A 27,575-nucleotide genomic window follows, 5' to 3' on the forward strand; every position below is an offset into this window, starting at 1 on the left:
CCGCATCGCCTAGCGCTGGCGAAGAGGCAGATTGCGGAGGAAAAGGTGAGAGAGATGGCGGCAGCGGGCATCATTGAGCCCTCCAGCAGCCCCTGGTCAGCGCCGGCGGTCCTGGTGCAAAAGAAGGACGGCAGCTGGCGGTTCTGTGTGGATTATCGTCGCCTGAATGCGGTAACCAAACAGGACTCCTATCCCCTGCCACGCATTGACGATGCGTTGGACTGCATCGCGGGGTCACAGTGGTTCAGCTCTCTGGACCTGAGGAGTGGCTACTGGCAAGTCGCTTTGGCGCCGGAGGCCCGGGAGAAGACAGCATTCACCCTGGGGCGGGGCCTCTGGCACTTCACGGTCATGCCTTTTGGCCTGTGTAACGCGGCCGCCACCTTTGAACGGCTGATGGAGCGGGTCCTGTCAGATGTGCCCAGGAGCCGGTGCATCGTCTACCTGGATGACCTGCTGGTACACGCCTCCTCCTTTGAGTCTGCGCTGGCAAATCTGAAAGAGGTGTTTGCTGCCATCCGTGCGGCCGGGCTGAAACTGCACCCCGCGAAGTGCAACCTCCTCCAGCGGCAGGTGAAGTTCCTGGGCCACGTCGTGGACGCGAATGGAGTGTCCACGGACCCCGACAAAGTGCGGCAGGTGCGGGACTGGCCAGCCCCAGAGAACGTGTCGGAGTTGCAGAGTTTCCTGGGGCTGGCGTCGTATTATCGCCGCTTTGTGCGTGGTTTTGCAGACATCGCAGCACCACTGCACCGCCTCACTGCTAAGGGCACCCCGTTCGAGTGGACCCCTGAGTGCGCAGCCGCCTTTCACCGCCTGAGGGAGGCTCTGGCATCTTCCCCCGTCCTGGCTCTCCCGATCCCTGGGAGGACTTTCATCGTGGACACGGACGCCAGCGATCAAGGCATCGGAGCTGTGTTGTCGCAGGCGGGAGATGGAGGTGAGAGGGTGGTCGCATTCTACAGCCGCCGGCTGAGTCGCCCGGAGAAGAACTACTGTGTCACGCGGCGAGAGCTCCTGGCCGTGGTGGCAGGGATTAAACATTTTCGCCCCTACCTCTACGGGACCAGGTTCCTGTTGCGGACCGACCACGCCTCACTCACATGGCTCCTAAACTTCAAGGAGCCAGAGGGGCAGATAGCACGGTGGCTGGAGCTGCTGCAGGGGTATGACTTTGAGGTCCAACACCGGCCGGGACGCCTGCACACCAACGCCGACGCACTCTCTCGGCGCCCTTGCAGCGCAGGCTCGTGCAGGCACTGCGTTCGGCTGGAGGAGCGGCGGGCGACTGCAGAAGAGACCTGCGCTGTGCTGGCGGCAGATGCGGCGAGTGATGGGGGATCCACCGACGACACAGAGCTGTTCCGCCGGGCCCAGGAAGCCGATCCAGAGCTGGCGGTGGTGCGGGGCTTCCTGCAGTCGGGGCAGCGCCCACCCTGGACTGCTGTGGCCCCACACGGACCCACCGTCAAGTCATACTGCTCACAGTGGGACAGCCTTGAGGTGAGGGGGGGGCTGCTGTATCGGCGTTGGGAGGGGCCAGTGCCCGGCCAAGTCCTGTGGCAGCTCCTCGTCCCTCGTAGCCTCAAGGAAGACGTGTTGCAGCGAGTACATGGTCCCGCTGGCATTGGGCACTTTGGCGTGGCGAAGACGCTGCACCGGCTGCGCCAGCGGTTTCACTGGGCGGGGTGTCGCCAAGACGTGGAGCTGTTCGTGCACTGCTGCGATGCCTGCACGGCGCGTAAGGGCCCCAGTGACCGGTCGCATGCCCCCCTGCAACGACTTCAGTCGGGCGCCCCAATGGAGCGCGTGGGCGTGGATGTGCTGGGACCCTTTCCCCGCACTGATCGGGGAAACCGCTACGTGCTCGTGGCCATGGACTACTTCACCAAGTGGCCCGAGGCATACGCGGTACCGGACCAGAGTGCCGCGACCACAGCGGAGCGGTTGGTGGAGGAGATGTTCTGCCGTTTTGGGGCGCCAGAGAACCTGCACAGTGACCAGGGCAGGAACTTTGAGTCGCAAGTTATGAAAGAGGTATGCGACCGGCTGGGGGTGCGGAAGACGCGCACCACGCCCCTTCATCCACAGAGCGACGGGCTGGTGGAGCGTTTCAACCGGACACTCACCACGCAGCTCTCTGTGCTTACCTCCCGACATCAGCGCGACTGGGACAGACACCTGCCCCTGGTCCTGTGGGCGTGCCGCTCTGCTGTCCAGGAGTCCACCGGCTGCACCCCTGCCCTGCTCATGTTCGGACGTGAGCTGAGGACTCCGGTGGACTTGGCTTTCGGCAGCCCGCCGGAGCCCGAGGTGGGGGGTGAAGTGGGGCCGGAGTACCTTCGGCAACTGCGGCGACGTTTGGAGTCCGCGCATGCTTTTGCCAGGCGCCATCTGACGGAGGCTGGCGGGCGGCAGAAGCGCGCATACGACACGCAGTGTCGCGGGTGCCCTCTGGCCCCAGGAGACCGAGTGTGGGTATACAATCCCCGGAGGAAACGCGGGCTCTGCCCTAAGCTCACAGACAGCTGGGTGGGTCCCTGCGTGATTTTGGGTCGACTGTCGGATGTCGTCTACAGGGTGCGGATGGGGCCAGGGCGTCGGCCGGTGGTTCTACACCGTGACAGACTCGCCCCCTACCATCCCAAGGAACCTGCACCGGGGCCTCCCGGGGAGAGTCCACCAGGTCCAGCGGGGTCACCGTCCCCGCACAGACCCAGGAGGGTGCGCCGGTTGCCTCTGCACCTCAGGGACTTTGTGCTTTCGGGGTCGACAGTCGCCGGGACGGCCGACTGCTAAAGGGGGGGCAATGTAACATCTCTGAGGGGAGTAAATGTAAATAGTTGGTATTGGTGTTTATGTGTGTGTACATAGTTGTGTGTGGTCTCTGATTGGTTGTGTTCTATTTATGTTCAGTGTTCGAGAGTGGGATTCTGGGGAGTCCCGGGGGGAACCCCTTAACCATAGGGTGCAGCAGGGGGGCTGGGAGTGACCCAGGGGGATTTTGAGGTGTTCTGTGTCTTGTACTGTCTGAAGCGTCTTTGTTAAGACTGCTGTTGGGGACATGTACAGTTTCAATAAAGAGCACGTTCCTTTTACCCCGTCTGTCGAGCCTGTTTCCAGTAGCTCCATGGAGGGACGCTACAGTATCTTTTTGACCCCGGTCTGTTTTGCGCGCTTCGCTCACGTTGACGTTTAGCTACAAGGGTGGTCGTTTACTTCGCCCTTACGTCGTTAGTATTCTGAATACCGCCACTCAGCACAGTGGAAATGATTACAATAATAACAAATAAAATCATGCTGTTCATATTTCTTTCAGATAATCCATTACTAACTTACTATTTAAATAGGTGAGACAATACGGTACAGTACGAAGCTTTAATTTTCTTAAATATTGAAAGTAACGTATTTACATGTTTGTCCCGCCTTGTGCGAAGCCTCGATCAAAAGAAAGTGCGAATTATATTATTTGTCTGTAATTTTAATCGAGGACCACCGAGCAGGAGTGAGAAGAAGCCAGTGTGTCCACACACAGTTTTCTTTTTTAAACTTCAATAAAATTAGACACTGTGTTGTTCGTGGTGTGACATTTACACGCCGAGTAAACCATTAACAAAGATCAGCTGGTCCCCAGTGCCAGTGAGTGGCTAACCCCACCAGCTCAGTGCTCGCTGGACTCTTGTCTGTGCACCCAGAACATGTAAGTTTCTCAGACTTTCATTTAACTTTCTGCGAACTCAACGCGCCGACAAAACGCGTTAGCTGTTCTGTTCCCGCCGCGAGCAGTAAAATAGAGGGATTAGGGCCACAAGAAAACCTCTGTTCAATTTATGTGGGGGAAAAATGTGCGCCGAAACGACAAGAAAGCAGTCGATGTTTTCGCTCTCATGGAAAGACGTAATTTGAACGGTCGGTGGAGGAGTGGCACGCGCTGTGGGCGCGCTCACTTTACAACCGTTGATTGAATTATACGGAGTAAAGGTGTCCGGGTCTCAATTATGGTTTTTAAACGGACGCAGAAGTTTTAAATACATTTTGAGTTTTGCGCATTCTGTAATCCGAGTTGCTAATACGGTTTCAGAGCGCGTGGACCCAAGTTTCAGTTTGGGCGGCACGGTTCCAGTTAGTCCCACAAATGAGGCTCAGTGCAGCAGCAGTGTGTGTCCGCGGATCGTGGACGTGCTCTGAATTCACAGCGCGGCTCCGCTTCTGCTCTTTGTACCCTCATTCACACGGCTTTTTCAATGCAGCCCTGTCTCTTCATTTCTCTTCTCCATTCTTGTCGTGTTCAGGCGCAGCGAGTGTCTCACTAAAAGAGCTGGTCCCCTCAGAACTGGTGTTTCCCCTTTTCCCGCCCTTTTTCCTTAAATGCGTTTTTACTGTAAAAAGGTGGTGCTCCTCACAGGACCAACTCCATCAAAGTTCATCATCATGGTGCCAGGGTTGTGTGGTCCTGAGTACAGGATGATACAGATAAGCATGCCGACGGGGTAATGCCACTGCCCTGGACAGGAAGGGAACCCCCTCCAGAACACTATGAAAAGTGGAGGGTAGAAGAAGGTGTTTGTAACGAGCGCGCTTACGAGCAACAAAACAGAAAGATGGAAGTGCAAGATGAATTTCGACAAATCCCACCTTTGCACAACTCACTCACTAACTTTCCATAACTACTTGTCCTTGTCAGGGTTTTAGTGGTCTGGACCCTATCCCAGAATTGAGAATTGTCCTTGTCAGGGTCGTGGTGGTCTGGAGCCTATCCCAGAGCTTGTCTGTTACAGGGTAGCCATAAACACAGATACTAAGGGTAACATAACATAGCCTCACCAGTCCACCTGCAACATGTCTTTGGACTGTGGGAGGAAACCAGAGCCGCCAGAGGATGCTCGTGCCAACTGAGCAGGATTCGAATCTACGCCTGAACAGCCCAGGTGCTGTGAGGTACAAGTGTTACTTGCTGCATCACCATGCCACCTTCCTTCGCACAATAAGTGAATGCTTTTAAGAAGCAGAACACTGGAATATTGCCTTATCATCATTCATGTATTATTAAATGGATTACCTTTGCTTTAAAAAGAAACTTCGTGAATGTTTTCCCCACTTAAAAGCATGAAGCAAAGGCTTACTGTTTGTTGTGGTGGTGTGTATTTATATGGGAGTGTGGACTCCGTGGGCCTAGACTTTACTAAACACCTTTGTGTCAATTTTAAATTACTTTCATCTGCTGATGTGAGATGAAATGCTGGGCACTACCAGTCTGTCAAGTCAAGTGGTTTTATTGTCATTTCAACCATATACAGCTGGTACAGTACACGGTGAAATGAAACAACGTTCCTCCAGGACCATGGTGCTACATAAAACAACACAAAGCCACCTACACAGACTACGTAAAGTGAACTACGTAAACGAGGAAGAATTGACCGTTCGCATCTAGGGTATTTGATATGTTTGTACCGGTCCCTTGGTGAGAATAAGAGCTCCTTTCTCTAATGCTTTCCTCCAATGACTCATCCTTTTTGTCACGGAGGACCACAGTATCTCACTGTGTGTCCCCTGCTTCCTCCCCACACTGGTGGTATCCATGCTGGCCTACATTTGCTAAGCATTTTATCTGTGAATCATATCTTGCAAAAACTGTTGCATTATGACTTATTGTTCTCAGGGGTGTTATATTCAACTGCAGCTAATCATAGTAAAATGCATTGTTTAATCATAAATAGTGACCTGGTTCCTAATAAACATTGATTTTCTGTAGGGGCTGGTTAAATTAATTTTATTTTGTTTTTCTCCTATCACTCAGTACATTTCAAACACATGAATAAGGTCTTCAGCTCAGAGAACAGCGCAATTTAATCAATAGTTAAGATGTCAATATATTTTAAAACATTTGTAAATATTTTATTTTGATCTCAATTTTATATATATATAATGCATATAATTTCTTATGTTGTCAATTTTATTCTTCTGCTACTGTTGATTTTCATAGGTACCCCTTTGAATTTCTCATTCACATTTAAATTTGCTTAAAATATCTGTTTATTAAATTAATATTTTGATAATGTGAATTAGTTTAAAATTAAGACCTTAATTTTGAAAAACAAATTTTCATATAAATTTAATTTAAGGATTGTCTCATAGGTACAGCCCAGGTGTTTTTGTATTGTAGGAGATAGTTGTGCTTTTCTTTTTAAATGCGATTTTAATTTAACCTGTTGCGGGGCCAGACAGCAATTGCAGCCCCCAGGGAGGTCTTGGTGACTTCAGGTTTGGTTTCACGCTGCAAAGAGAAACCTGAGCTACTTACTGGCTCTGCTCTTCTTTGCTTCCCTGCCCAGCTGTCCTTTGTCACCTTCATTTTCTTCCTTATACAGTGAAGCAGTGTCGCAAAGGTGCTATAGGTAGCAGCTATTATAGTGTGCTTGAGGATTCATGCTTTGTGACTTTGCTTTAAAGCCTGAATTTTCATGCAATTGTGTTGAAAGTGTGCTGGTACATTTTTTTTTTTTTTTCTTTTTTTTCCCCCCGCTTCTTTTTACTCGCATGCAGACAAACAGCAAGCAGGGAGGTGACTCCTACCTGGCAGGCAAAAGGAACTACCCAACGTTACGCTCACCGGAAGTCACCTGACCTGCTTTCTGCTCTCCACGTCGCTCCCCCCCACCGCGCTTGCATTCCCATAGACAGTGTCAGGTGCTGCAAGGTTACACCAGTAGCGCAAGAAACTGGACTGAAGGGAAGGGAGAGAAAGAGACAGTACATTTAAGCTTGTGTTATAGAAGTGAAAGAGAGGGGAAGAAAAGGTAAAAGGTAAAATTCTAAAGAAACAGCGCAGCTTTAACAGGTGAGTATTGAGATGAGGTGGCCAAAGTTTCTGAACAGTTTTTGCCAAAGTTGTCGTGGTTCTAAAGACAGTACCCATTTGTTTCTTCTCCCTGTCATTTTGATGTAATAGTGCTCTTAGATTTTAAATTGTTAATGTTCAATCATAGTTCCCAGTTTAATGTGGCTTTACCTGCTTATGACCTAGCTAAAGAAGGGGGGCATTAGTGACACCTGATGATCTGCTTCATGTCAAACATCAGGTCAGCTTTCAGCTTAAGTTAGGACTGTTTCAGTGTTACATTTACACCACAATGTGAAATAAGCTTTGAATTTTTAGTTTGTCTTGTTTTAAGATTTTTAAATGCCTGGTATTTGGCAGTCCTGTGGTTGCGAGGCGTGTGTTTACATATATTTTGACGATTATTTATTTCCCTTGTTGTACAGTATAGCACATATAATTATGTACAGTACATAATACTTGATAATGATAATAAACACCTGTTACTGGTTTCTGCATTTACTATACTGTACTTTTGTTATTTTAGTGTACTCTTTCTACTTACAAAAAAGTTTACTGTAAAACTATGCTGTGTTACACCGGCAGCAGCATCATAAATCTCGTGTTTATCTCTTGACTGCATCGAGGCTATACCATCTAGCTTTGTATAAGTACACTCGATGATGTTTGCACAACAACAGAATCACCTAACTATGTATTTCTCCCCGTCATTAAGTGACGCATCTGTGTACCTTATGCATCTACTACTGTTGCAGTATTGGTTTTGTTAGAATGTTTTTCTGTCATATCTACAGATTGGTTGTGCTCTTTCACTTTTATTTCCTTAGAAACAGTGCATATTTGTTCCTACGAAAAGGTGAATATGGAAAATGCTATGTTGGGTGACAAGTTGAGGTGTGGTGCTCAGTGTACACTAAAAAAACTAACTTTTGAGAATTTAGTCCATAACGCTATATAAGAATTGTAACCATATCTATTTTAAAACTCAATTTTTCATAATTTTGCCAAAGTCTCTGTGTCATGCTACTCCCCCAAAAACAAATGCATATGAGATCAAAATTGCTCAGCCTGTTCAATTCAGGAAATTGCAGGAAGAGAAATTTACATTAGAAGTATTTGCAGAAGTCACTTATTTCAGAAGATGAACAGATGTGGGAAAATTATGTTGTTTAGGGTGATCTGATGTTATGAATCATAAAATAATGTGACCTTTGGTTTCATATGTTTTCTAATGGCCATATTTGGGAAACATTTACTGTTTCAACTATTTTATTTTTGCACTATGACCTGTAACTACATTTTAATGAATATGAATTATTTAGTACTTAGGGTTATTTTATTGTATTTGAAGGTGTTCTCGAAATTTTGCACTGCTGCTTTTGTTGATCAGTCACAGTTAACTTCTATCAAGCGCCGTTCTCAGCAGTAATTTTATGAACCTGTGTATACCCACAAAATTAGATTTTTTTTTTTTTTTTTTTTTGGCTAGACTTTCACCTTCTTGCCCTGCTTCCAGGTGTGGTGGTACATACATTATGGAAAAAAAACTTCTCTTAGGTCCTGCACATAGAAAATCTTTGCTTTTCAGAAATTTTTCTATCTAATTTCATGGAGTAGCATTCTGGAAGGTTTTTCTGGCAAAAGCTTGGTTTCTTGTATGTATGTTCCTCAACACAAAGCAGTGAACTCCTATAGGCATCACAAAATTCTTGACATTCCTTTTTTAATTTTCTGGTGTAAGCTACCAGGGCTACAGGACAACTTTGTGGAGGAACAAAGAAAGTCCTTTTAAGCATTTTCCAAGGTACTAGATGTTTCCTTTTCTTCTGCTCCACTTAAATGACACTGTTGAAGTCACCCGGTTGTAACCTTTTCAAAAATCATTTCATTGAAGAATTCCTCACAGAAATATTATTTCCTTTCTCGGACCTGCAAAACATCCTTTGTTCCCCTTTTTCTTTCCATGTTTTCTTCTAGTTTTGTTCCTGATTCCTCAGTGTTTTTGTTGTTACCATTGGCTCAGTAAAAATCATAATCGGGTATATGGCAAATCTGAGTAAATCTTAAATTTGCTTTATGGATAAAATGGAATGAAATAGATTTGCCTTCAGTGGCATTGAATATAACCAGTTTTCAATGCCTTTCTAATTACAAAAAAAATCATTATTGTCTATGGAGAATACATTTACATGGGTTTTGTTTTTTCAGTAGTGTTTTTGATGGACTTGCTCAACTGATTTCTACTTGTAATTTACAGCTGTTCGATGTTGTTAATAGTGGCAAATAAGCAAAGGATTACCCAACGCAACAGTATTTGACCTATTTTGTACAGCTGGCATTTAACTGGAGCTAGAAACGAAAGCATACAGATCTATGTCCATAGCTCCTGATATCTGAAATCACTGCAGCTGTCTAAAGACAACATTACATTACAGGGAAGGTTTTAAGGTGCTGCAGAAATGTTTAGTAGCTGTAGGAGTACCTTGACTAACTTGTTTTAGACTGTGCTGGGTGTGAAACAAATGTTTCTCATGGTGCTTTGCATTTAATCAAATAGTTTTACTAGACAAAAAAGCTCTTCTGTGTAGTCATTTTTGGCTTGGATTGTACCAGTAACTCCTTTAAAATAATTTTTCATGTTGGTATTTTAACTTTGGCCAAAAACAAGAGTGTTTCGGTGTTTTTTTTTTTTTTTTTTTTTTCTCCCCCCCTCAGTTTTTTTGTCTGCTACACAGCTGTGAGCTTAACTGATGGGTCAGCCTGTGTGGCCCAGCCAGGTTTGGATGGGAGGTAACCAGGGTGTGCTGATGTGTTTGAACATATGTCCAGTGTCAATAATGAACAAGCATTGATGCATTCAGGTCAAAGTCTAGCTGTAATCTGCTGGGCTACAGAAACAGATACTGTGTCAGGCTTATAACCACTAATGCTTCATAGATGGGGGTGCGGTGGCGCAGTGGGTTGGACCACGGTCCTGCTCTCCGGTGGGTCTGGGGTTCGAGTCCCGCTTGGGGTGCCTTGTGACGGACTGGCGTCCCGACTTGGGTGTGTCCCCTCCCCCTCCGGCCTTACGCCCTGTGTTACCGGGTAGGCTCCGGTTCCCCGCGACCCCGTATGGGACAAGCGGTTCCGAGAATGTGTGTGTGCGTGTGCTCCATAGATTGTGTAACAAATAAATTGGTCTGCTAAGACCAGTAAAGCCAGGCACTGGTGAAATGACTGTCTTGTTAATTCTAATGCCATTCTTGCTTATCCTTAATCATTCTGCTCATCACACACATTAAAATGACAAAAGTTAAAATCAGAAGTATTTTTTCCACCTTGAAATTGTTTAACCTTCCATTGTGGGATTTTAGATTTTAAGAAGGTGTTGACAAGTGAATATCATGATTGCAGCGCCTCTGCCGTAATAATAGGAAAGATCAGGGGTAAAACAAATCAGTTACAGAGAAGGGTTTGCGTTCATCGTGCATATACTTGTATGTAAAAAAGTTTGTTGGGTCTATGTCACGGATAAACCCGAACGTTTTCTTTCCTGGTTTTTCTGAAAAGTTGCCACCCTCTTAAACAAATTGGGGGCTTATCATCATACACTGTATATACCTTTGGGTAATGGCCACTATTATGTGAAGTCTGATGACAGGAGCATTGCGTCATGTTTGTTCAGGGAGAGCCTGCGCATGTGTTTTGTGTGTCTCTGAGTGTGTCGAGGAACTTCCTCCAGCATTTCAGGCAGTTCCACCGGACAAGCAGGCTCTCGGATGGTTGTAGGGGGAGTCCCAGTTCAGCTTTATTCAACAAATACAGGTGTGTGATCTTACATGTACATGACCTGTGAATTGGTAAACCTCAGCAGTAGCACTAACATTAACAGTTGCTGTAAATAGCTTTCTCTTATGTATGGTTGGCTTTTACTTCTTGATGCAGAGCCTAAAGTTCAGGCCATGGCTGGGTGTGTGTCTGCATAGACTAGTGACTCACACTTTGGAAGAGTATCACTTTTTTTGGGGTTAGGAATTCATGCTTGGCTGTGCCTTTTTACTTTTCTGCCGTCATTGGAAGTATTGTCATTTTACTGCCCTGTGGGAAGTCAAATGATATTTATTGATTTGACCCTTTTGCCTAGTTTTGTTAAATGTATTGTTTTGAGTTTGGCTTTGGTGTAGCTGCATTTATTGGCCTGCACATAAATAAACGTTCGTCGTCTTTTTTTCCAATTTCATAATTCTTTGTCATTTTGCTCATGTCTACTGTTGGCAAATCACCAGAATTCCCCATTGGCTCTATTTATTTATTTAAGTCCCAGGAGCTGAATGTACTGTGGGAAACATATGGGATGGAGACCAGTTCATTCAGCCGTAGATCATGGACATCAAGCTCCCTGCGCATCACCGCCAAGGAGCTCTCACTGGTGAGCTCACGTGGGCAGAGCAATGCCATCGCAGAGCGCTTCTCCAAGTAAGTTCAGAGCTCTTCTAGTTATGAACAGTATGCTTTCTTCACACACACACACACACACACACACACACACACACAGAGCTGCGTGAGGTTGAACTCTGATTTTTTTTAAATAATTTTTTTTTCCTGTGTAATTTTAATTAAGGTTTTAACAAGGTACCACAGTCTCATGGTGCCAGTTCCTTCACATCTGTGTTGTGACCAAAGTAACAAGTAAAATACTGTTGTACTTAATTAGTCTAACTGTTAGCTGGTTTGTATTTGATTCTAACAAGGCAAAGTCAAAGACCCATTGAAATAAGTTTGAAATGTTGATGTTAATGTTTTACTGACATCTTCAACTATCCTTCTCTGATTTCTCCTTATTTAAATATTTATATGTTTTATAGCCACTCCATCTAATTAACTGGGTTTTACAGTGGACTCCATGGGTACAGCAGCTTTACTTGATTTCAAACCCAATTTTCTGGTCAGAAGTCTGTTATTTGCAGACACAATCTTCTGTACTCTGATTTTTACTCTTTGCTTTACTTACCCTACTTACGTAAGTCTCTGCCCATCTCTTTTTAACCTTTTATGTTTCCTTCAGTTGCTCTGCTCTGATCTCATGGCTTTGTAGAAAACTGGTTATTCTTGCTGGGCCCGAGTGTTGACACAAGTGTGTGCGCAAGAACGGAGTCAGACTACAATCGCGGAACTGCATCACCAGTGTTACTAACGAAGAACCAATCTTTGCTTCTGTGTAAGGACTGTCAGCAGAGCTGTTGGAATGATAACTTAGATTTTTGCATGTGATAGTGTTTGTATAGGAAGTACTGCGTTCATTAGTGCATATTGAAGTGTTTCAAGTTGTCCCTTGTCTATCCTGCAGCAACTGCTTCAATACATTCTTTAGAATGAATCTCACACCCACATACACACACCCACATACACACAATGTATACAACCGCTTGTCCTGACTAGAGCCTTACCCAGCAACACAGGGCGTAAGGCTGGAGAGGGAGGAGATAGACCCCTAATGGGACGCCAGTCCACCGCAAGGCATCCCGAGCACTCGAACCCCAGACCCGCCTAGAATGAATCAGTAAAATTGGAATGTTGCATGACTAGGCCTTTTTTTCCTCTTTGGTAGTTCAAAGTACTTGTTGCTGTAGTTATTGTTTCACTATATACAAATATATTGCACATAAAAAGCGTTTAGCCAGCTTTATTTTTTTGTATAGTTTGCTTTACTGAGGCTGTAGGGAATTGTAAGCATTGGAGAGTCTGTGGTTTTGTTTTTAATTGTTTCCATGGTTTATGGAATTCAGAGGTGAGATATCTGTGAGAACTGATGACTCATACCTGCTAGTAGTAGACAGTATACCAAAGGTTGTTTTCACCGTCACAAGGCTTCAGTGGAAGTTGGAAGGATGTGAAGAATACATAAATCCACAATAATACATCCATCCCTCAAATAACAGGGTTAATTAATTTTGTGAATTAGCCCATTAATTAAATTAATTTTAATTATTAATTAAAATAATCAAGTTAATAGTTACATGGTTGTAGTTTATGAAAGGTAGTATTAAGATGGCTTCCAGGTTGAAATCCCCAATAATACTACTTAATCTCCTTTTTCAGTTGTGATTTTAATTATCTTAAATGTTGTAATTGGGAGCTCAGTGAGTTTGGCTGGGTCTTGCTCGCTGGCGGATCTGGGGTTTGAGTCCTGCTTGGGGTGCCTTGTGATGGACTGGCATCCTGTCCTGGGTGTGTCCCCTCCCCCTCCAGCCTTACGCCCTGTGTTGCCAGATTAGGCTCTGATTCACCCCAACCCCCGCTTGGGACAAGCAGTTTCAGACAGTGTGTGTGAGATGTTGTAATTGATTGACTGTGGTTGATTTTCTTATGGAAGAAGTAAGACCATGTTAATAAACTGCTTAAAGGAATATGTCTCTTTCATGGGAAAAATGGGTTTAGGGGTAGACCACTCAATACCTAAACAAATTTGTAACCAAAGCATTACCAATTTTCATAGCAGTCCTAACAAAAATGTTAGCACAGCTTAAAAATGTTAAATTCATAGTAAGTACAGGAATGGTATAGTATGGTTTTTAGTTGTATCCAGATATGAGTGTTGTAATAAGGCCAACATAGATCAGTAGTATTCATGTTTGAGCAGTATTTTTTTTTTTTTTTGGTTTGTGGACTATAAGTAGTAGCAAACCATTGCACCACTTCAATTCACCACCTTCAAGTCCTGTTTTTGTAACTGTTGGAGAACTTTACATATTTTGCAATAATTTTTTTCACTCTGTCTCCTGCATTGCTCTGCAGGTACCAGAAAGCAGCTGAGGAAGCTCAGAAGAACACAGATAAAAAGAAACTGGTAAGAATATGTATTTAAATTGAGTAAACAGGATTTTGAAGGGAGCGGTGTCAAATAAATAGAGAATTGACACGCAGGACAGAAAATATTTTCGTGATAGTAAGACAATGGTCTTTAAGGAGGGACTTCAGTAAATGTCAGGACCACGCATGCACGCACCACAGCACCTGCCTCTGATTAAGCGCCTGCCAGCAATGCATTCATCTATACAAACCATCCCCGGCTGCTTCTCCATTGTGGAATCTCTTAGAAAACAACCGTCCCTCCAGCATCCATGACTTCTCCTCAGCACCTTACCCAGCCTTCTCCGAGTCCTCGCTCCTTTTCCCTGTTCCTGTCTTCCACGGTATTGAACCTGACTTAGCGTCCTTGACCACGTCTTTGGATTCTCCTCTCGGACCACGTCTGCACCTTGGGTTGAACCATGCTTGCCCCGACTCAGAGTATTGCCTAGCCCCAAGTATCTTTATAATAAACGATCCCGCAGTTGAGTCCACACCCGGGGTCTCCAGTCTGCCCTGTGCGACAGTAAGATCTGATTTTTAACTCACTCTGTCATAATTTTAAACCCCATTAGGGAGTTTTCCTATTCTTTGCAATATATGGTTTTTTGCATTTTATGAAACAAATTAACTTTGCCAAACTGGCAATGCAGAAGGAATAAAATGTTAGCGTAACAGAGAAAAATTCAAGAAAAATTAAAACAATATCTAAACGGCATTGGAGAAAAAACATTGGATGGAAATGCATTAAAGTGCTCCAAAATATCCAATTTATTCAGAGTTAACAACAGGTGAGACACAGCAGATGTGTTCCATAAAATATTAAGGCAACTTGCACTGACTCCGGTCATTGACGTAATATACACATCCGCACAGCGGTTTTGCTAGTGCCAACAAAAGCATTTTGCTGCCAAGAAACAACTGGAGGCAAAAACTGTTTTGTTCCTCAATATTCAGAAATTTCAGAAAATGGGTAAGTGAAGAAAATGGATTTAAGATAAACAAATGATATGGAAAAAAAAATGTCTTTTTGAAAATGTCTAACTTAAGATTAGCCTGTGAATTATAAAATAATTATGTAGGTGTTTAGTAGGCTTCCATCGTATTATTTGCTTCTCTTGGGTTAAGTCAAGTCAGCAAAGTGTTAATCCTTCTACCATTTGCAACATTTGCTGCTTTCTTGTTTCCTGAATTATTTTTACTCCATATATGACGCAAGCTGGGTGGGTTAGGCTTTAAAAACTGACTTCCAACTGCAAACACCTCGGAAAGTTTTATCCCACCCTTTCATTCTGCAGAGGCAGTGCAAGCTCAGTAAGTTTCGAACATTTTTGAAGTATTATATTTAAAATGCATGCATACATTGTAATGCATTTATGTGTTCTGAGAGGGAGTTCCAATTAGTTTTGATTGCTTCTCTTTTTTTCTGCTTTTTAAGTTCCACATTTGTTTTACTGTAGTGGTTGAGAAAGGGATTTACTGGGGCAGTGTTATAAGTGCCAAAAGTCCACTTTTCTGTTCTTTCCCACAGGGAGTTAGTTTATGACTCGCATATTCCTAAAAACTGACAATTATTTAAATAGCTATCAACATTTAATCATAGCTTTTATTAGTCATGGAGTTTATCTGCTAATGGGCAACAGTCTTACACTTGCTCTGGCAGGCAGAGACAAACTCTGTACTATTTTTACTAGTGGAAGTGGATGCAAGATAATTTTGTAGTGGAACACAAATATTTAATGTTTTATTATTTTGGGGGTGGCTTTTCATTTTCAAAATTAATTGAAGAAATTATCTGTTACTTTTTTAGACTTATTTTGGGTGAAATGTTTAGTTGTGGAATTCACTTATCAGTTTATATGGAATAGGAGAAGTCTTCGTTTGATCCAATTTTTTGTGCCGCTGCTTTCCCCAGGGTCTTGAAACTTTGCCTCCGACCTTCCGCTCTGGCAAGTTAAGTGTGTTGAAAAAACGTTGGGAGCAGCCTGCCATTAAGGAGAAGCCCACGGCTGTCCCCCGTGTCCCATCTCGTGCACGTCACACTCCTCCGCCAAGTGCCACGATGAGTCCAACCCCTGTTCTAAGCAGCAAAGAGGAGCATCCATCCACATCCAAGCCTTCAACTCCACAGGGTAGCTACAGCCACTTCCAGTATCCAACACCAAGTGAGAAGGTGCCAGAGGGGAGCAGCTTAGATCAGAAACCACAGAGTAAAACAGAGCATATCGAGGGTGAGTGCAAGAAAGCTGCTATGCCTGCAGCCCTTACTGAGAAGTCCACCGTGCCACTTACCAACCCGAAGATGAAGTTTGCAGAGGGAGAGAAAGCACAGGACAAGGTGAGTACTGGTCCTGAAGTTCAGAATGGGTTGGTCATACAGTATTATGGAAATGTGCTTATTATTTCAATCATCAATGATGATCTCAAAAATGCTTTTGACTGTGACCCAACCTGAAAAAAAGAAATTAAACGTATTGCCAATAACTTGTAATTATGCCCACGGAAATAAACATGCAGTAAGTGTCATAAAACTGTCATTCGGTTTTTTCCAAGTGCTAGATCACTGTAGATTATTGACTATTCAGCAAATAATAGACTGCAATAAAAAATAAGTAGTAGCTGTACAACTCTACCAGAAAGAGAAAATAAAATAATCACAGATGCCGTTAGCTAGAGATAAAACAACTGTAATTTTGAGTTCATCAGAAATGGCCTATGTTTTGTCAACAAGTTTCGACATTTGTGAAACCAGATGGTTTCTCTTCTAAGCTTTGCTTCCGTTGGTGACTGTTGGGTGTGTCATTATTATTGCTCAAAATATATGGGCCAGTTTGATGCAATCATTGCGACAGGATTCTTAGAGCTTGTTTAAAAAGTATGAATAAGCTCGCTCGGCTAATTCCTGGTGACCTTTTCACCAATACATCAGCAATTCCACACAGATTAAAAACAATTTCCGTAGTCTGTATAAGGGGTGCCTCTCAAAGTGTTCTTTGCTTGGTTGTGTGTGAAATCTTGCCAGTTTTCACTGGAAACCTGACCCATCCTCTGTATGCATGAGGAATCCTACCAAGACACTGAAAATATTATGTTCTTTTGGAACAAGCTTTTACACTTCAGACTGAAAAATTTTCACATAGAAACTCATTAAAAGAAATAAGGAGGGGTTGTCAACCACTGATACTTAGGCCCCCAGTGGATTATTGTCCCCATTCTTTGGGATGGGAGTTTATTTGTTTTCCTTTCCTCAGTTGCCAGTTGGCATACTTGCATAGTTTGCAGACCCTCATCTTTGTCCCTTGGTTTTTCTGTCACTTATGTATCACTGTTGCTCTGTTGTTCAGCGCTCATTGTCATTCTTGGGATGAGCACTTTATAGAAATGAATTCAATTGAATTAGCAATGTTAGTGATGTCTGATATGATGCCTATTGAAATTAGGAATTTAGAAATGAAGAAATCTTATTTAAATTACATAATGATAGCAGGGCTTGATGGTATTTGGTACTGTTCATAATTTGAGTAAACCCTATGTAATTGACTTTTTAATTTAATAGTGGAATGTTTATATCTCTCATTTTAAATAAAATGCATTGTTACGTCAATATACTTTTATACTGTGTGACCCTTTAACTGGAAATCTCCCCTTTTCCTGATGTGGCAGTAGATGTGAGGGAGAAGACTGGTACTTGTGAAGGATTAGTTTGATTTGTAGGTGCGTACAGGGCTAAGTGTACTTGGAAGTAGTTGTCTGTAACATCGTCACTTGCTTACATGATCTGACTATGCTTTTTGAAGCTAAATTGTAGGTGATTATGGATTTTGTGTGTTTAAAATTCAGTGGAGGAATAGACAAGATAATGATTTGGCAGTTTTTTCCAAGCAGTGTTATTCCTCTCCTGTTAGCAACGGAAAAGAGTGTTTGCCTGCACTAAGATAAGGACAAGAAAAAATGGATGCTAGGGGGATAGAAAGAACTTTGCCTAGATCTGCACCTGGTTGGGTTTGAGCAGCATGTGGGTGTGTTTTAGTCTATACATTCAAGCAAAGCTTTTAGATGCCAGAGGATTCATCTTGTCTTATTAGGTATATATACACTTATACGGCTGCACCATCAAGTTAGTCCTGACCTATAGTGACCACCTGCATGGTTTTCATGGCAAGGGAGGAACAGAAGTGGGTTACCAGTGCCTTCTTCTTTACGTTGGGGGGTGGCACGCACAAAGATTAACACGGAACCAGGACGCACCCCGAGCAGAACTCGAACCCCACACCTGCCAAACAGCAAGGAACCAGGCAAACCCACTGCACCATCACATCCCCTGTATGTACTTCTACATTCCAGTTATGTGCCCTTAACTTGTGGGCCTTTCCAGTAATACTGTATCATGCCAGAAAACATCGTTGAAGAATGTTTCAGTGAAGATGGTAGTGAATTCAGCCTACTGCACCGACCTGGCCAGTTGCTGGATCACAGTCCAGTCTAGATTTTTGGCAAGAGATTGAACGAGATGTTTGGAGTAGGCCTACCAGTTTAATTTCCATAATCTGAGGGGGAAGACTAGAGGTACCGTGAGAAATATCCCAGTGATGGTGTGTTACCACCTTGGTAAGCCTATGCCCTAGTCATGGAGAAGTCTAACAGTTCTGAGTACTAAAGGAGGAGTAATTTGATGTCAGAGAGCTATACCTAATAAAGTGGGTGCTCAGTGTTTATAACACAAACGTAGTAAAGAATAGTAAAATAATTTTATGACACAGGGGAGAGTGCAGTGGTTATAATACAATTATGTGTCTTTATTTTTACAAATGCAGTTATGACTCTCAGCCTGGGTGCACCCTTATAGGTACGTAGCAATGAGGGGAGTGTGATCGACTCAGATGAATAAGCCTTTATCTTTGCAATAAAACTCATGACGGTCTCCACTGGGCAAGTAGGGAGTACAGAGTGATTCAGTGTTCTCGGGTCCAACCAGGAATTTTCCTGAGAAGGGTGAAGACTTCTTTTGTCCTGAGTATCCTCTTCTCATGCTGATGCCCTTCTCCATTGTGGTTCTAGTCCATTTGCTGAAACAGCATGAGTTTTTTTCATTTTTTAAACATTTCGATATCTAGATCAGGAAGGATGTTGGGATTTTTAAGTTTCCACAGTCCCCATTACATCAGCTGACCTTCTTGCCCATTTGATAGGAAGTGCGACATGGCGCTGTTGGAAGGGAAATAGGATAAAGGTATTGTTGTCACCCCCAGCCCACCCCATGCAGTTAAAAATGGCCATATTTTCCCAGTCAGGGGTGCAACTACGCTCACTGAGAGATTATAGCTTTATTAAACAGCGTTCTTCAGTCAACCTGTGTCTTTGACTATTTTAAAGGAGTTGTGTAAAACAAGGTACCTCACTCTAAAAATGTCTAAAAAAAAAAAACAATATTAAAAACAGTTTATTACTATTAATTTTACAGGACATTTCTGGTACCTTTGAAACTTAAAAAGGTGTCAGTCATTTGATTTATTTTAATTTACTGGTCCTTTAGACCTAAAGTCCCTTTTATAGCTGAAAGAGATACAGATCTTTCTCTTAGGATGGCTCTGTAGTCTGTTAATCTGCAGTATGACTATTAGTTCTGATGACCCCAAGTTGCTTTCAGAAATGGTAAAATATTTGTACATTTACAATGTGAATGAACTGTTTTACAAGAATAATTAGGTATTGATTCTATGAAAAGCCATCTTGTAGAACTACAGTCTTGAGTTCTAGGGAAATTATAAAAGGTTAAAAAAAAAAAAAAAAAGGAAAGAAAAATAGTATTTGACGCTAGAATGAAATGTCACCCGCATTTTTACAAAAAATGTCATCCATCCATTCTATTGTATAACTGACGTGCTATACTTTGTCAACTGGGGTGATGAAACAATCTTCTTGAGAAAAAAATGAGTAAGATTTACTTGACTGTTGCATCATCTTCCAAGGCATATCAAATGTCAAAGTGTTTAATATTAAAGGTTAATGCTTTTGGGTGGATAGTTCTGGGTTTCAGTCTAAGGCCTTCTGCCTGTTTCAGCCTGTCAGCATGTACTCTGAATTAACCACCCCCGCATGAGGATCTCCCTATTTGTCATTCTGCAAATATCAACACAACTCTGATGTATCATGCTATTATTTTACGATCGCATAATTTAAATATCCTTTAGGGATGGAACTGTGTGTCATAAAGGTACAGTAGTCCCACTTTATCCATGGAGGATATGTTCCAAGACCCCCAGCGGATGCCTGAAACCTGGGGTAGTACCGAACCCTATATATACTGTGTTTTTTCCTATACAGAAGCAGAAGAAAGAAAACTAAAGACCAATGCACAGGTCCTCAGAAGTACACACGCACACGCACGCGCGCACTGTCCAAAACCACTTGTCCTGAGTGGGGTCGCGGTGAACCGGAGCCTAGCCCGGCAACACAGGGCATAGGGCTGGAGGGGGAGGGGACACACCTAGAATGGGACACCAGTCTATCACAGGGCACCCCAAGCAGGACTTGAACCCCAAATCCACCAGAGAGTGGGACCCGGCCAAGCCCGCTGCACCACCGCCCCCCCATAAGTATTGATTTTTTAAAATAAATTCTTTTTACGGTGCGAGAGTTCATCACGCTACTCAGAACGGCATGCAATTTGAAACTTATGAATTCTTTATTTCTGGAATTTTCCATTTAATATTTTCCCACTGTGTTTTACACGCCAACCCGCGGATAAGGGAGAACTACTGTATTTTGCACTGATGTTGGTTATTCACTCATCAGTTTTGTGTAAAGCAACAGCATTTAACCCATTTATGCAGCTGGGTATTTTTACCATGAGATTCATAGTAAGTTCTTATCTCAAGGGTACAAGACTGGAGCTTGAACCAGGAACCTTCAGGTTACAAGGTCATGTTCTTAACCACTACACATAAATAAAAATTGATTTGCAAATATCTTGAATGCATGATACTAAATAAAAATGTATTTTTGTCTTTTACAATACATTCTATATTTGAAACAATTGGGATCGGAACATTTTGTACACATCTATAAGCATTAGGATAAATCTTACCTGTGATATTTATTAATAGACGATGGAATACGCTTTTACTTGCTTATTGTTGCTGTTCTGTCAGTGCTTTTGGAATGTGATGAAAGAAGTGAAGGAGTGACTGAACTCAGGAGAATCTTCTTACAGCAGGTTGAAGACTTGCCATAATTTTTTTTTTTTTTTTTTTTCCCCTCCTCTCCACGTTAGCAATGTAGCGGGACTGGCTTTTGTAGGTTGTGTGTGGTAACTGAGTGGGCGGTTACTACAAGACACCTGTCTCGCTTTGTGTTCAGATTGGTTCTGCTGTGGTTTTGTTTATTTTCATCATTTCTCATTCTGCACTGGTGTGCAGAAATTTCTGTACCCCCCACCTCCACCTGACCGTCCTTTTGGAGATCATCGGATCCTCTGGGACGTTAACAAGGTGGTTGTTGCATGGAATTTAACAGCTCTCACAGCTGTGCTTACCCCCTTTTAGACTATATAAATGTGCCGTTCTGTACGTCTCATGTATTTAGTAATCTGGGATCATACACCCTCACTCAGGCAACCCAAGCAGGAACGATCAGGCCCCAGCCTGCATCCAGGTGGCTTGACTGTATGGTTCACCGCTCCTGATCCACTGTCATCCAGATGGCCTCTCCATAGCCTCAGTAACAACTTTCATGGTCTTCCACCTCTGGTTGCCTGTGGTTGCCCAACATACTATAAATAAATACATACTGTACAGAAGATGGACAATTTTAATATACATTTTTTCATTTGTTCGGTTACTGTTTTTCTCAGTGGATAAATTAATTGATGCTTATTCTATAGCTTGCTTAACACTTTGAAAATCCATCAATGCATACTTGCATTATCAATAGTCATTAGTCTTATGAAGGGTCACGGTGGTCCAGAACCCATCCTACAAGTATACTGTGCAAAACAGTACACACTTTTTGGGACTCCAGTCCATTGTAGGCCGGTTATCCACGCCTTTCCAGTCATTCACATACAAACTCCAAGCAACATAGGATGACCAGTTACATCCTGATATGCATGTCTGTGGACGGTGGGAGAAAACCCACGTGAGCACAGGGAGAACATTCGAACTCCACACAGAATGAGCTGCGTTTGAACCCACGTTTGAAAACGCAGCCCAAGAACTGTGAGCGACCAGAGTCGCCCATTCAAGCACCGGTCACACCTCAGCTCCTCAGTTGTACGCTATGGTCTCATTCGCAGCAGGCAGCCTTTCCGGAAGATTCGCAAGGAGTTTGACAAGCAGTCTTGAGGGGCCATCTTTGGGTTTATTCATGTGATTGGGGAGGATCAGTGGAAAAGATGGGGGCAGAGGGAGCCATTACTTTAGGTAAGGGGAGGTCTCTGCTCTGGAAACCAGCACGGTGAAGACGTGTCTGATTTCACAGGTGACCATGGATTCTATAAAGCTTGAAAGAGGCAGCACCTCTGAGGACATGGACCTGCAGCAAGGGAATCACGGTAAGAGCAGACACCAGAGTAACACATCCAGCTCTCTGGCTGAAGGTAGTGTGATGCTTGGCATGTGCTACTTTTCTTTCTGTGCTGTTCTGTGACTTAGAGAACATGCACCAGATTTGGTTCTTCTCATAATGTTGGCCGTCTGCTTGAGTATCTTATCCTTGTGTCGCTGCTTTGACCACAAGTATTTCAGCTTTCTGTAACCGCAAGCTTTGGTGGTGATTGAGTTTGACCTTTTCTTGCCATGAATGGGGGGAGGTCATGTGACTAGTGGCAGAGTGACATCCCCAGACAGGCTGGTGGAGACCAGCTTGATTCGTGACAAAATGGCCAAGTACCAGGCAGCTGTGTCTAAGCAGGAACCGCTGGCTTCACACACTGTGAGTACCCATCCGCTGCTTGAAAACGTCCTACAGTTGTGAGCCAAGCAGAATCCGAAAGTTGCACTTTCAAATAAAAAGGCAAAAACATGGTTTTGCACATGGAGCAATTTAATTTTTTTTCTTTAATGCTGTTGATGAACTGGCAATTGACCTTCAGTTTGTGACAGGTATTGGCATATACAGTTGGAGCTTCTGGAAGCTCAGTGGAGTTTGGCATGTTGGTGCACGCTTCTCTGGTGCAGATAGCTCAGGAATGTCTGATCCCGTTTGTGGGTGTGCTTGTGCAGGTGGACGGCGGACAGATTTCTGTCAGATGTCTTCCACTGACCTCTTCTTTCTTCCAGAGCTCGCCCTTAGAACCCAGCCTTAGGGTAGACACCACTGCCGACAGCAACAGTGAGTCACATATTGTCTGCCCATCCGAAGGGACACAATGAGTCATGAATGTGAGCAATGTCAAAACCTGGAAGAAAGGGACAGCATTTAACAGATGCAAAAAGAAGCGTACAATATTTAAGCTACTTACAACTATTTACATTTATTCATTTAGCTGATGCTTTTCTCCAAAGCGACTTACAGTGTTGAGGTTACAATTATTTACCCATTTATACAGTTAGGTAATTTTATTGGAGCAAGTATCTTGCTGAAGGGTACTACAGCTGGAGGTAGGATTTGAACCTATGACCATGCGCCTCAGCAGTTCTCCAGAGGTGACCATTTTTTGTCCGTGAAAAACCTCTTTAGCATCATCACCCTGAATCGGATGTGACAACTACGTGAAGGGTTTTTGGTAGGTCACAGCAAAGCTCAGAATTCCATAATTCATAATGTGTTCCATAATGTGTGGCCTTTTCTGTAACTGAAAGCTCGTGTTTTAATGTTGAGGGCGAATTAAACCTTTCATTTTAAGGTAATCAGCCAACGCTGATTGTTTCTAGGAGAGTCAGAAATACCTGGGCTTGACACCTCCCAACAAAGGGCTGAGAGTTGAGGGGACTGAACTTCAGAGCTAAGGAGGCCAGGAGTTAAGGGGAGGCACCCTACCCACAGGGTTGTGTCACATTGCCTGCTGTACCACAGCCTCCTGTATTAGGCGACTGGACAGCTTGGGTGATGGCCACCCTGTTCGTCCTGTTGCAGAATAGTACAGCTTGAGCTCACTGGGCATTCTGAGGGAGGCTCAGCAGTACCATGTACAATTCATGGGGTATATGATGTCTGATATACTGTATCGGAGGGGTTTGGCATTGAAGTAGAAACAGAATTCAGTCCTTTTCTCTACTTTTCAGTATATAACCTCTCTTTAAACACAGGTTGAGGGGTGGTGTTGCTGTTCTTGCCTTACCATTGTCTTGTGTGCTCTAGAATTAGAAACAGCAACCCAGAATGACAGCATCCAGCCCAAGGTGCTCAAGGTGAGTCCCCAAAATCCTAATTGCTTTTTATAATCTTAGTGGTAAAAATTTAGCAGATTTCTGCAACACAGCTTTTGTAAAGTCAGCATTTTTATACAACAGAAAATTAACGTTACAATTATTCCCCAATAGTACATAATATTTATGTATTTGTTATTTAATGTAATGTATTACTTGTGGCCCCGTACAAAATCAAAAGCATGAAGGTTTTCGGTTCTGGATCAATGTGGCGAGATGATCTCTGACTTAGAACTGCTGAATCTCTCTCAACATTCAAGAAAAGTCCCCAAACACATCTTTTTTGGACTTTCTAATCCCCTAATCTCCTGTGTGCTCAATAAACATGTACTGCTTTATCTGTTGTAATCGCTACTGGTTTTTACTGAGGTGTGTGACAAATTGATTGTACTCATGAGTCACATGTCTGCATCCAAATCTCTCATTCTGTTGATAGACGGCACTTTTTGTTTTTTTTCTTGGAGATGTTTTTTTGACTTGGAGAAAAGTGTTTGCTAAATGAATAAATGTAAATGTAGTTATTAGGACATGTACAGTAAAAATACATATGCTTAAGAGTTGCAGTAAAATGCCCAAGCTTAATAAAGAAATTACATACTTTTGTTGCTGCTCTCTTAGACGTTTCGTGTTGCTGCGTGGGAGACCTGTGTTTCCTGCCAGAAGACAGTGTACCCCCTGGAGCGTCTAGTCGCCAACCAGCAGGTCTTCCACAAGACCTGCTTCTGCTGCTCACACTGCAACACCAAATTAAGGTGAGGTGTTCAAATGGACAACACTCGTTTCCTGTCCTCGGACGATTTATTGTTTAAACTTTCCCGAAATGTGGTTTACGCTTGAAAGAGACTGACGTTGTGGGCTCCGATCAGTCTTTGATTCGGCTTAGGTGACGAAAGGAAACACCAGTTTCTCTGCATAATGTCTGTTTTGTGTTGATTTGCTCTCCCCTGCTGGCTAGTCTGGCAAATTATGCTTCTCTGCACGGCTTCATCTACTGCAAGCCACACTTCAACCAACTCTTCAAGTCCAAGGGCAACTATGACGATGGGTTCGGTCACCGTCCACATAAAGAGCTGTGGGAAGGCCAGGCAGAAAATGGCCACGAAGGTGGTGTCGAATTAATGAAGGAGCAGTCCACAGCACGTCCAAGAACCCCTTCTGCTGACCATTTGCAGAACCCCCTGGTGGAGGATGCTCCACTGGCCAAGGTCAACATTTTAGCAGCCACGTTGGAGACGAAAGCAAACGCTATAGTGACGGGGGAGAAGCCAGTCCCTGAGAAGCCCACAGAGACCCGGCGCCTGAAGGTAGCTTGGCCACCACCTTCTGAACGGGGGCAGCCTGCGGAAAGTTCCAGCCCTACTCTGGAGGGGGGAGCGGTGAGGTACTTCCATGCCAAATGGCCCCCAGAGGGTGATGCACCAGCTTCCCACCAGAACCCTGAACGCAATGAGATCAAAGTGTTGCGGAGAAGCGCTTCCCTGAAGGAGCGTAGCCGGCCGTTCACTCTGGCTGCCACCCCCGCCCCACCTGTGGACCCGCCTTCCAGAGAGCCTCGGCGTTTGAGCCGGGGTCTCCTGGAGCGGAGTGCCTCCCTGAGGAAGCAGTACAACCCCACCTTTAGTGTCTTAGCAAAGGAGCCAGAGCAAAAGGAGGAGAGGGACAAAGCAAAAGCCTCGCTGCGCCACGGTGTTGTAAATAGCAGAAGCTGTTCGCAGGAGGGAGAGAGGAGCCAGCAGGGTGAGGATCTCCTCAGCAAATCGGAAGGAGAACCACAAAAAGGGCAACCAGAAAAGGTGGAGGTGGAAAAGAAGCACCAAGATGAGGAGCAGGTGTCAACTCTTCATTTTCAGAATGACTTCCCAGTCCACCAGTCCTCTCCGGAACCCCAGCTGGAGAGCGATCAGAAACATACCTCTCAGCATGTGGACTTCCTGGATAGGCAGGAGAACACAGAGATGTCTGCAGAGGAGCTGATCAAGAGGAACCGCTATTACGACGATGATGATGATGATCAGGAGCAAGAGGACTGAGTGAAAACTGCCTTCCCTAGAGTGATCTACACCAGTTCTTAAAAAAAAAAAAATCACGCATTCCACATACCAATAACTTGAAGTGATTGAAACAAGGTGATTTCTGGGTCTTGCACATAAGACATGAAAGTTTTTAATTATTGGTTTTTAGTACAATATTTTATTTTTTGTCTTGAGATTTGCCTTTGGCTTCCTCTGCATATTTTTCAAGACTACTAGACTAACAAAATATTTGGGAAAACATTTTATCTTCCATGTGTAAGCAATTTATAATGGAATGTTTCCTCTAGTGTATTGTATTCTGTAAGGGCTTAGTTGCCTTTTCAAATCGGTGTAAAAATTTGAAGTGTTAATGGCGTCATACGATGGGAGAAGCAATCGAATAAACTGAAGACACTTTACTGTGCGATACAAGGGATCTAAACTAGCTGTGCATTTTAATCACTTTATATGAAATGTATTTTAATCTTCAGCTACACAAAGAAAAATGAATAGAGATTTTTTTTTTTTAAAAAAAAAAAAAAGCCCTTTAAGCACTGATCCTAAGGAGAGAAGGCTATACTGAATAGAAAAGGTAGAACGATTCCATGGGTGACAGCTATGATCGACACACCACTCTAATCAGATAAACACCAAGAACAGGGTTACATGATGGAACAGCTGTCAGAAAAGTTTATGGAATTGTTCTAGACTATTTAAATTATTTTCTGGTATTTTGAAGTTTTAAAAGTTGATTTGTAAATCAAAAATTGAAAAGGTACACAAAGGGGAAAGCTATACGTACTTTTGTTGCAATTTTTTAATGAAAGGAAAATTAGTTTTTCAATGACATGAAAATCTTAATTTATATAATCAACACTGGACAGCAGGTGCAGTGGTTAAGAACCTACAGTTTGGTGGTTTGGTACTAGGGAGATCTGATGTGTTAACTATTAAGGCCCGTAACGTGGACTGGCCCATTCAGTTATGTAGATGTAAAAATGGTACACTGCTTTGATTTAAATAAAGGGGTTGTTAATTAACTTTTGGATCTTTTGGATGACCCTTTCTTCATAGGAATCTTTCCAGAAGGACAGTGGACATGCAAAGTGCTACTAGTGCAGTTAACATTAGGGTTTTCCAACAGCTCCACCTAGTGGCAATCGATTTGTACCTCTGGACCATGATGGGAAATTTAAACATAATAGAGCACCATTTGTTTACTACTAATATCACATACACACATTGATTGAAACCCCTTGTCCCAAGCGGGGTTGCGGCAAACCAAAGCCTAACCCGGCAGCACAGGGCACGAGGATGGAGGGGAAGGGGACAGACCCAGGACAGGATGCTGGTCTGTCACAAGGCACCTCAAGTAGGACCTGGCCAAACTTGCTGCACCACCACGACTAATATGAACACAGAGAAATGTTAAGCAGTATTTAACAAGACTGAAATGAAGACATAAGTATATGTAAATAGCCATCTTTATTTTAGGTACACAAACATCTCTTGTTCTCAAAAGAGGAA

General features: G+C 43.6%; 1 protein-coding gene across 4 annotated transcripts; it reads left to right on the forward strand.

Annotated features, from left to right (window-relative positions):
- Positions 1–3,618: 3,618 nt before the first annotated feature.
- On the forward strand, positions 3,619–27,267 carry LOC108918529 (LIM domain and actin-binding protein 1-like). 4 transcript variants are annotated; one of them, XM_018725887.2, is made up of 11 exons: positions 6,566–6,838; positions 10,563–10,645; positions 11,139–11,296; positions 13,616–13,667; positions 15,585–16,007; positions 22,148–22,220; positions 22,479–22,600; positions 22,948–22,999; positions 23,969–24,018; positions 24,655–24,788; positions 24,992–27,267. In XM_018725887.2, exons 3-11 carry the CDS (start codon positions 11,175–11,177, stop codon positions 26,064–26,066), a joined length of 2,103 nt encoding a protein of 700 aa, XP_018581403.1. In that variant the 5' UTR covers positions 6,566–6,838; positions 10,563–10,645; positions 11,139–11,174; the 3' UTR covers positions 26,067–27,267. The 4 variants fall into 4 exon arrangements, with proteins under 4 accessions (XP_018581404.1, XP_018581403.1, XP_018581402.1 ...); XM_018725888.2 differs by lacking the exons at positions 6,566–6,838; positions 10,563–10,645 and adding an exon at positions 3,619–3,700; XM_018725886.2 differs by lacking the exon at positions 10,563–10,645.
- Positions 27,268–27,575: the final 308 nt, after the last annotated feature.

The sequence above is a fragment of the Scleropages formosus genome, chromosome 22 (genome assembly GCF_900964775.1).
Source record: "Scleropages formosus chromosome 22, fSclFor1.1, whole genome shotgun sequence".
Lineage (NCBI taxonomy): Eukaryota > Metazoa > Chordata > Actinopteri > Osteoglossiformes > Osteoglossidae > Scleropages > Scleropages formosus.

Bases quoted from the DNA above. Each gene is read 5' to 3' on its own strand.
- LOC108918529 (XM_018725888.2), top strand. From the start codon at position 11,175: ATGGAGACCAGTTCATTCAGCCGTAGATCATGGACATCAAGCTCCCTG. The intron at 16,008-22,147 runs GTGAGTACTGGT...CTGATTTCACAG, and splicing joins GAGAGAAAGCACAGGACAAG to GTGACCATGGATTCTATAAA. The intron at 24,019-24,654 runs GTGAGTCCCCAA...CTGCTCTCTTAG, and splicing joins TCCAGCCCAAGGTGCTCAAG to ACGTTTCGTGTTGCTGCGTG.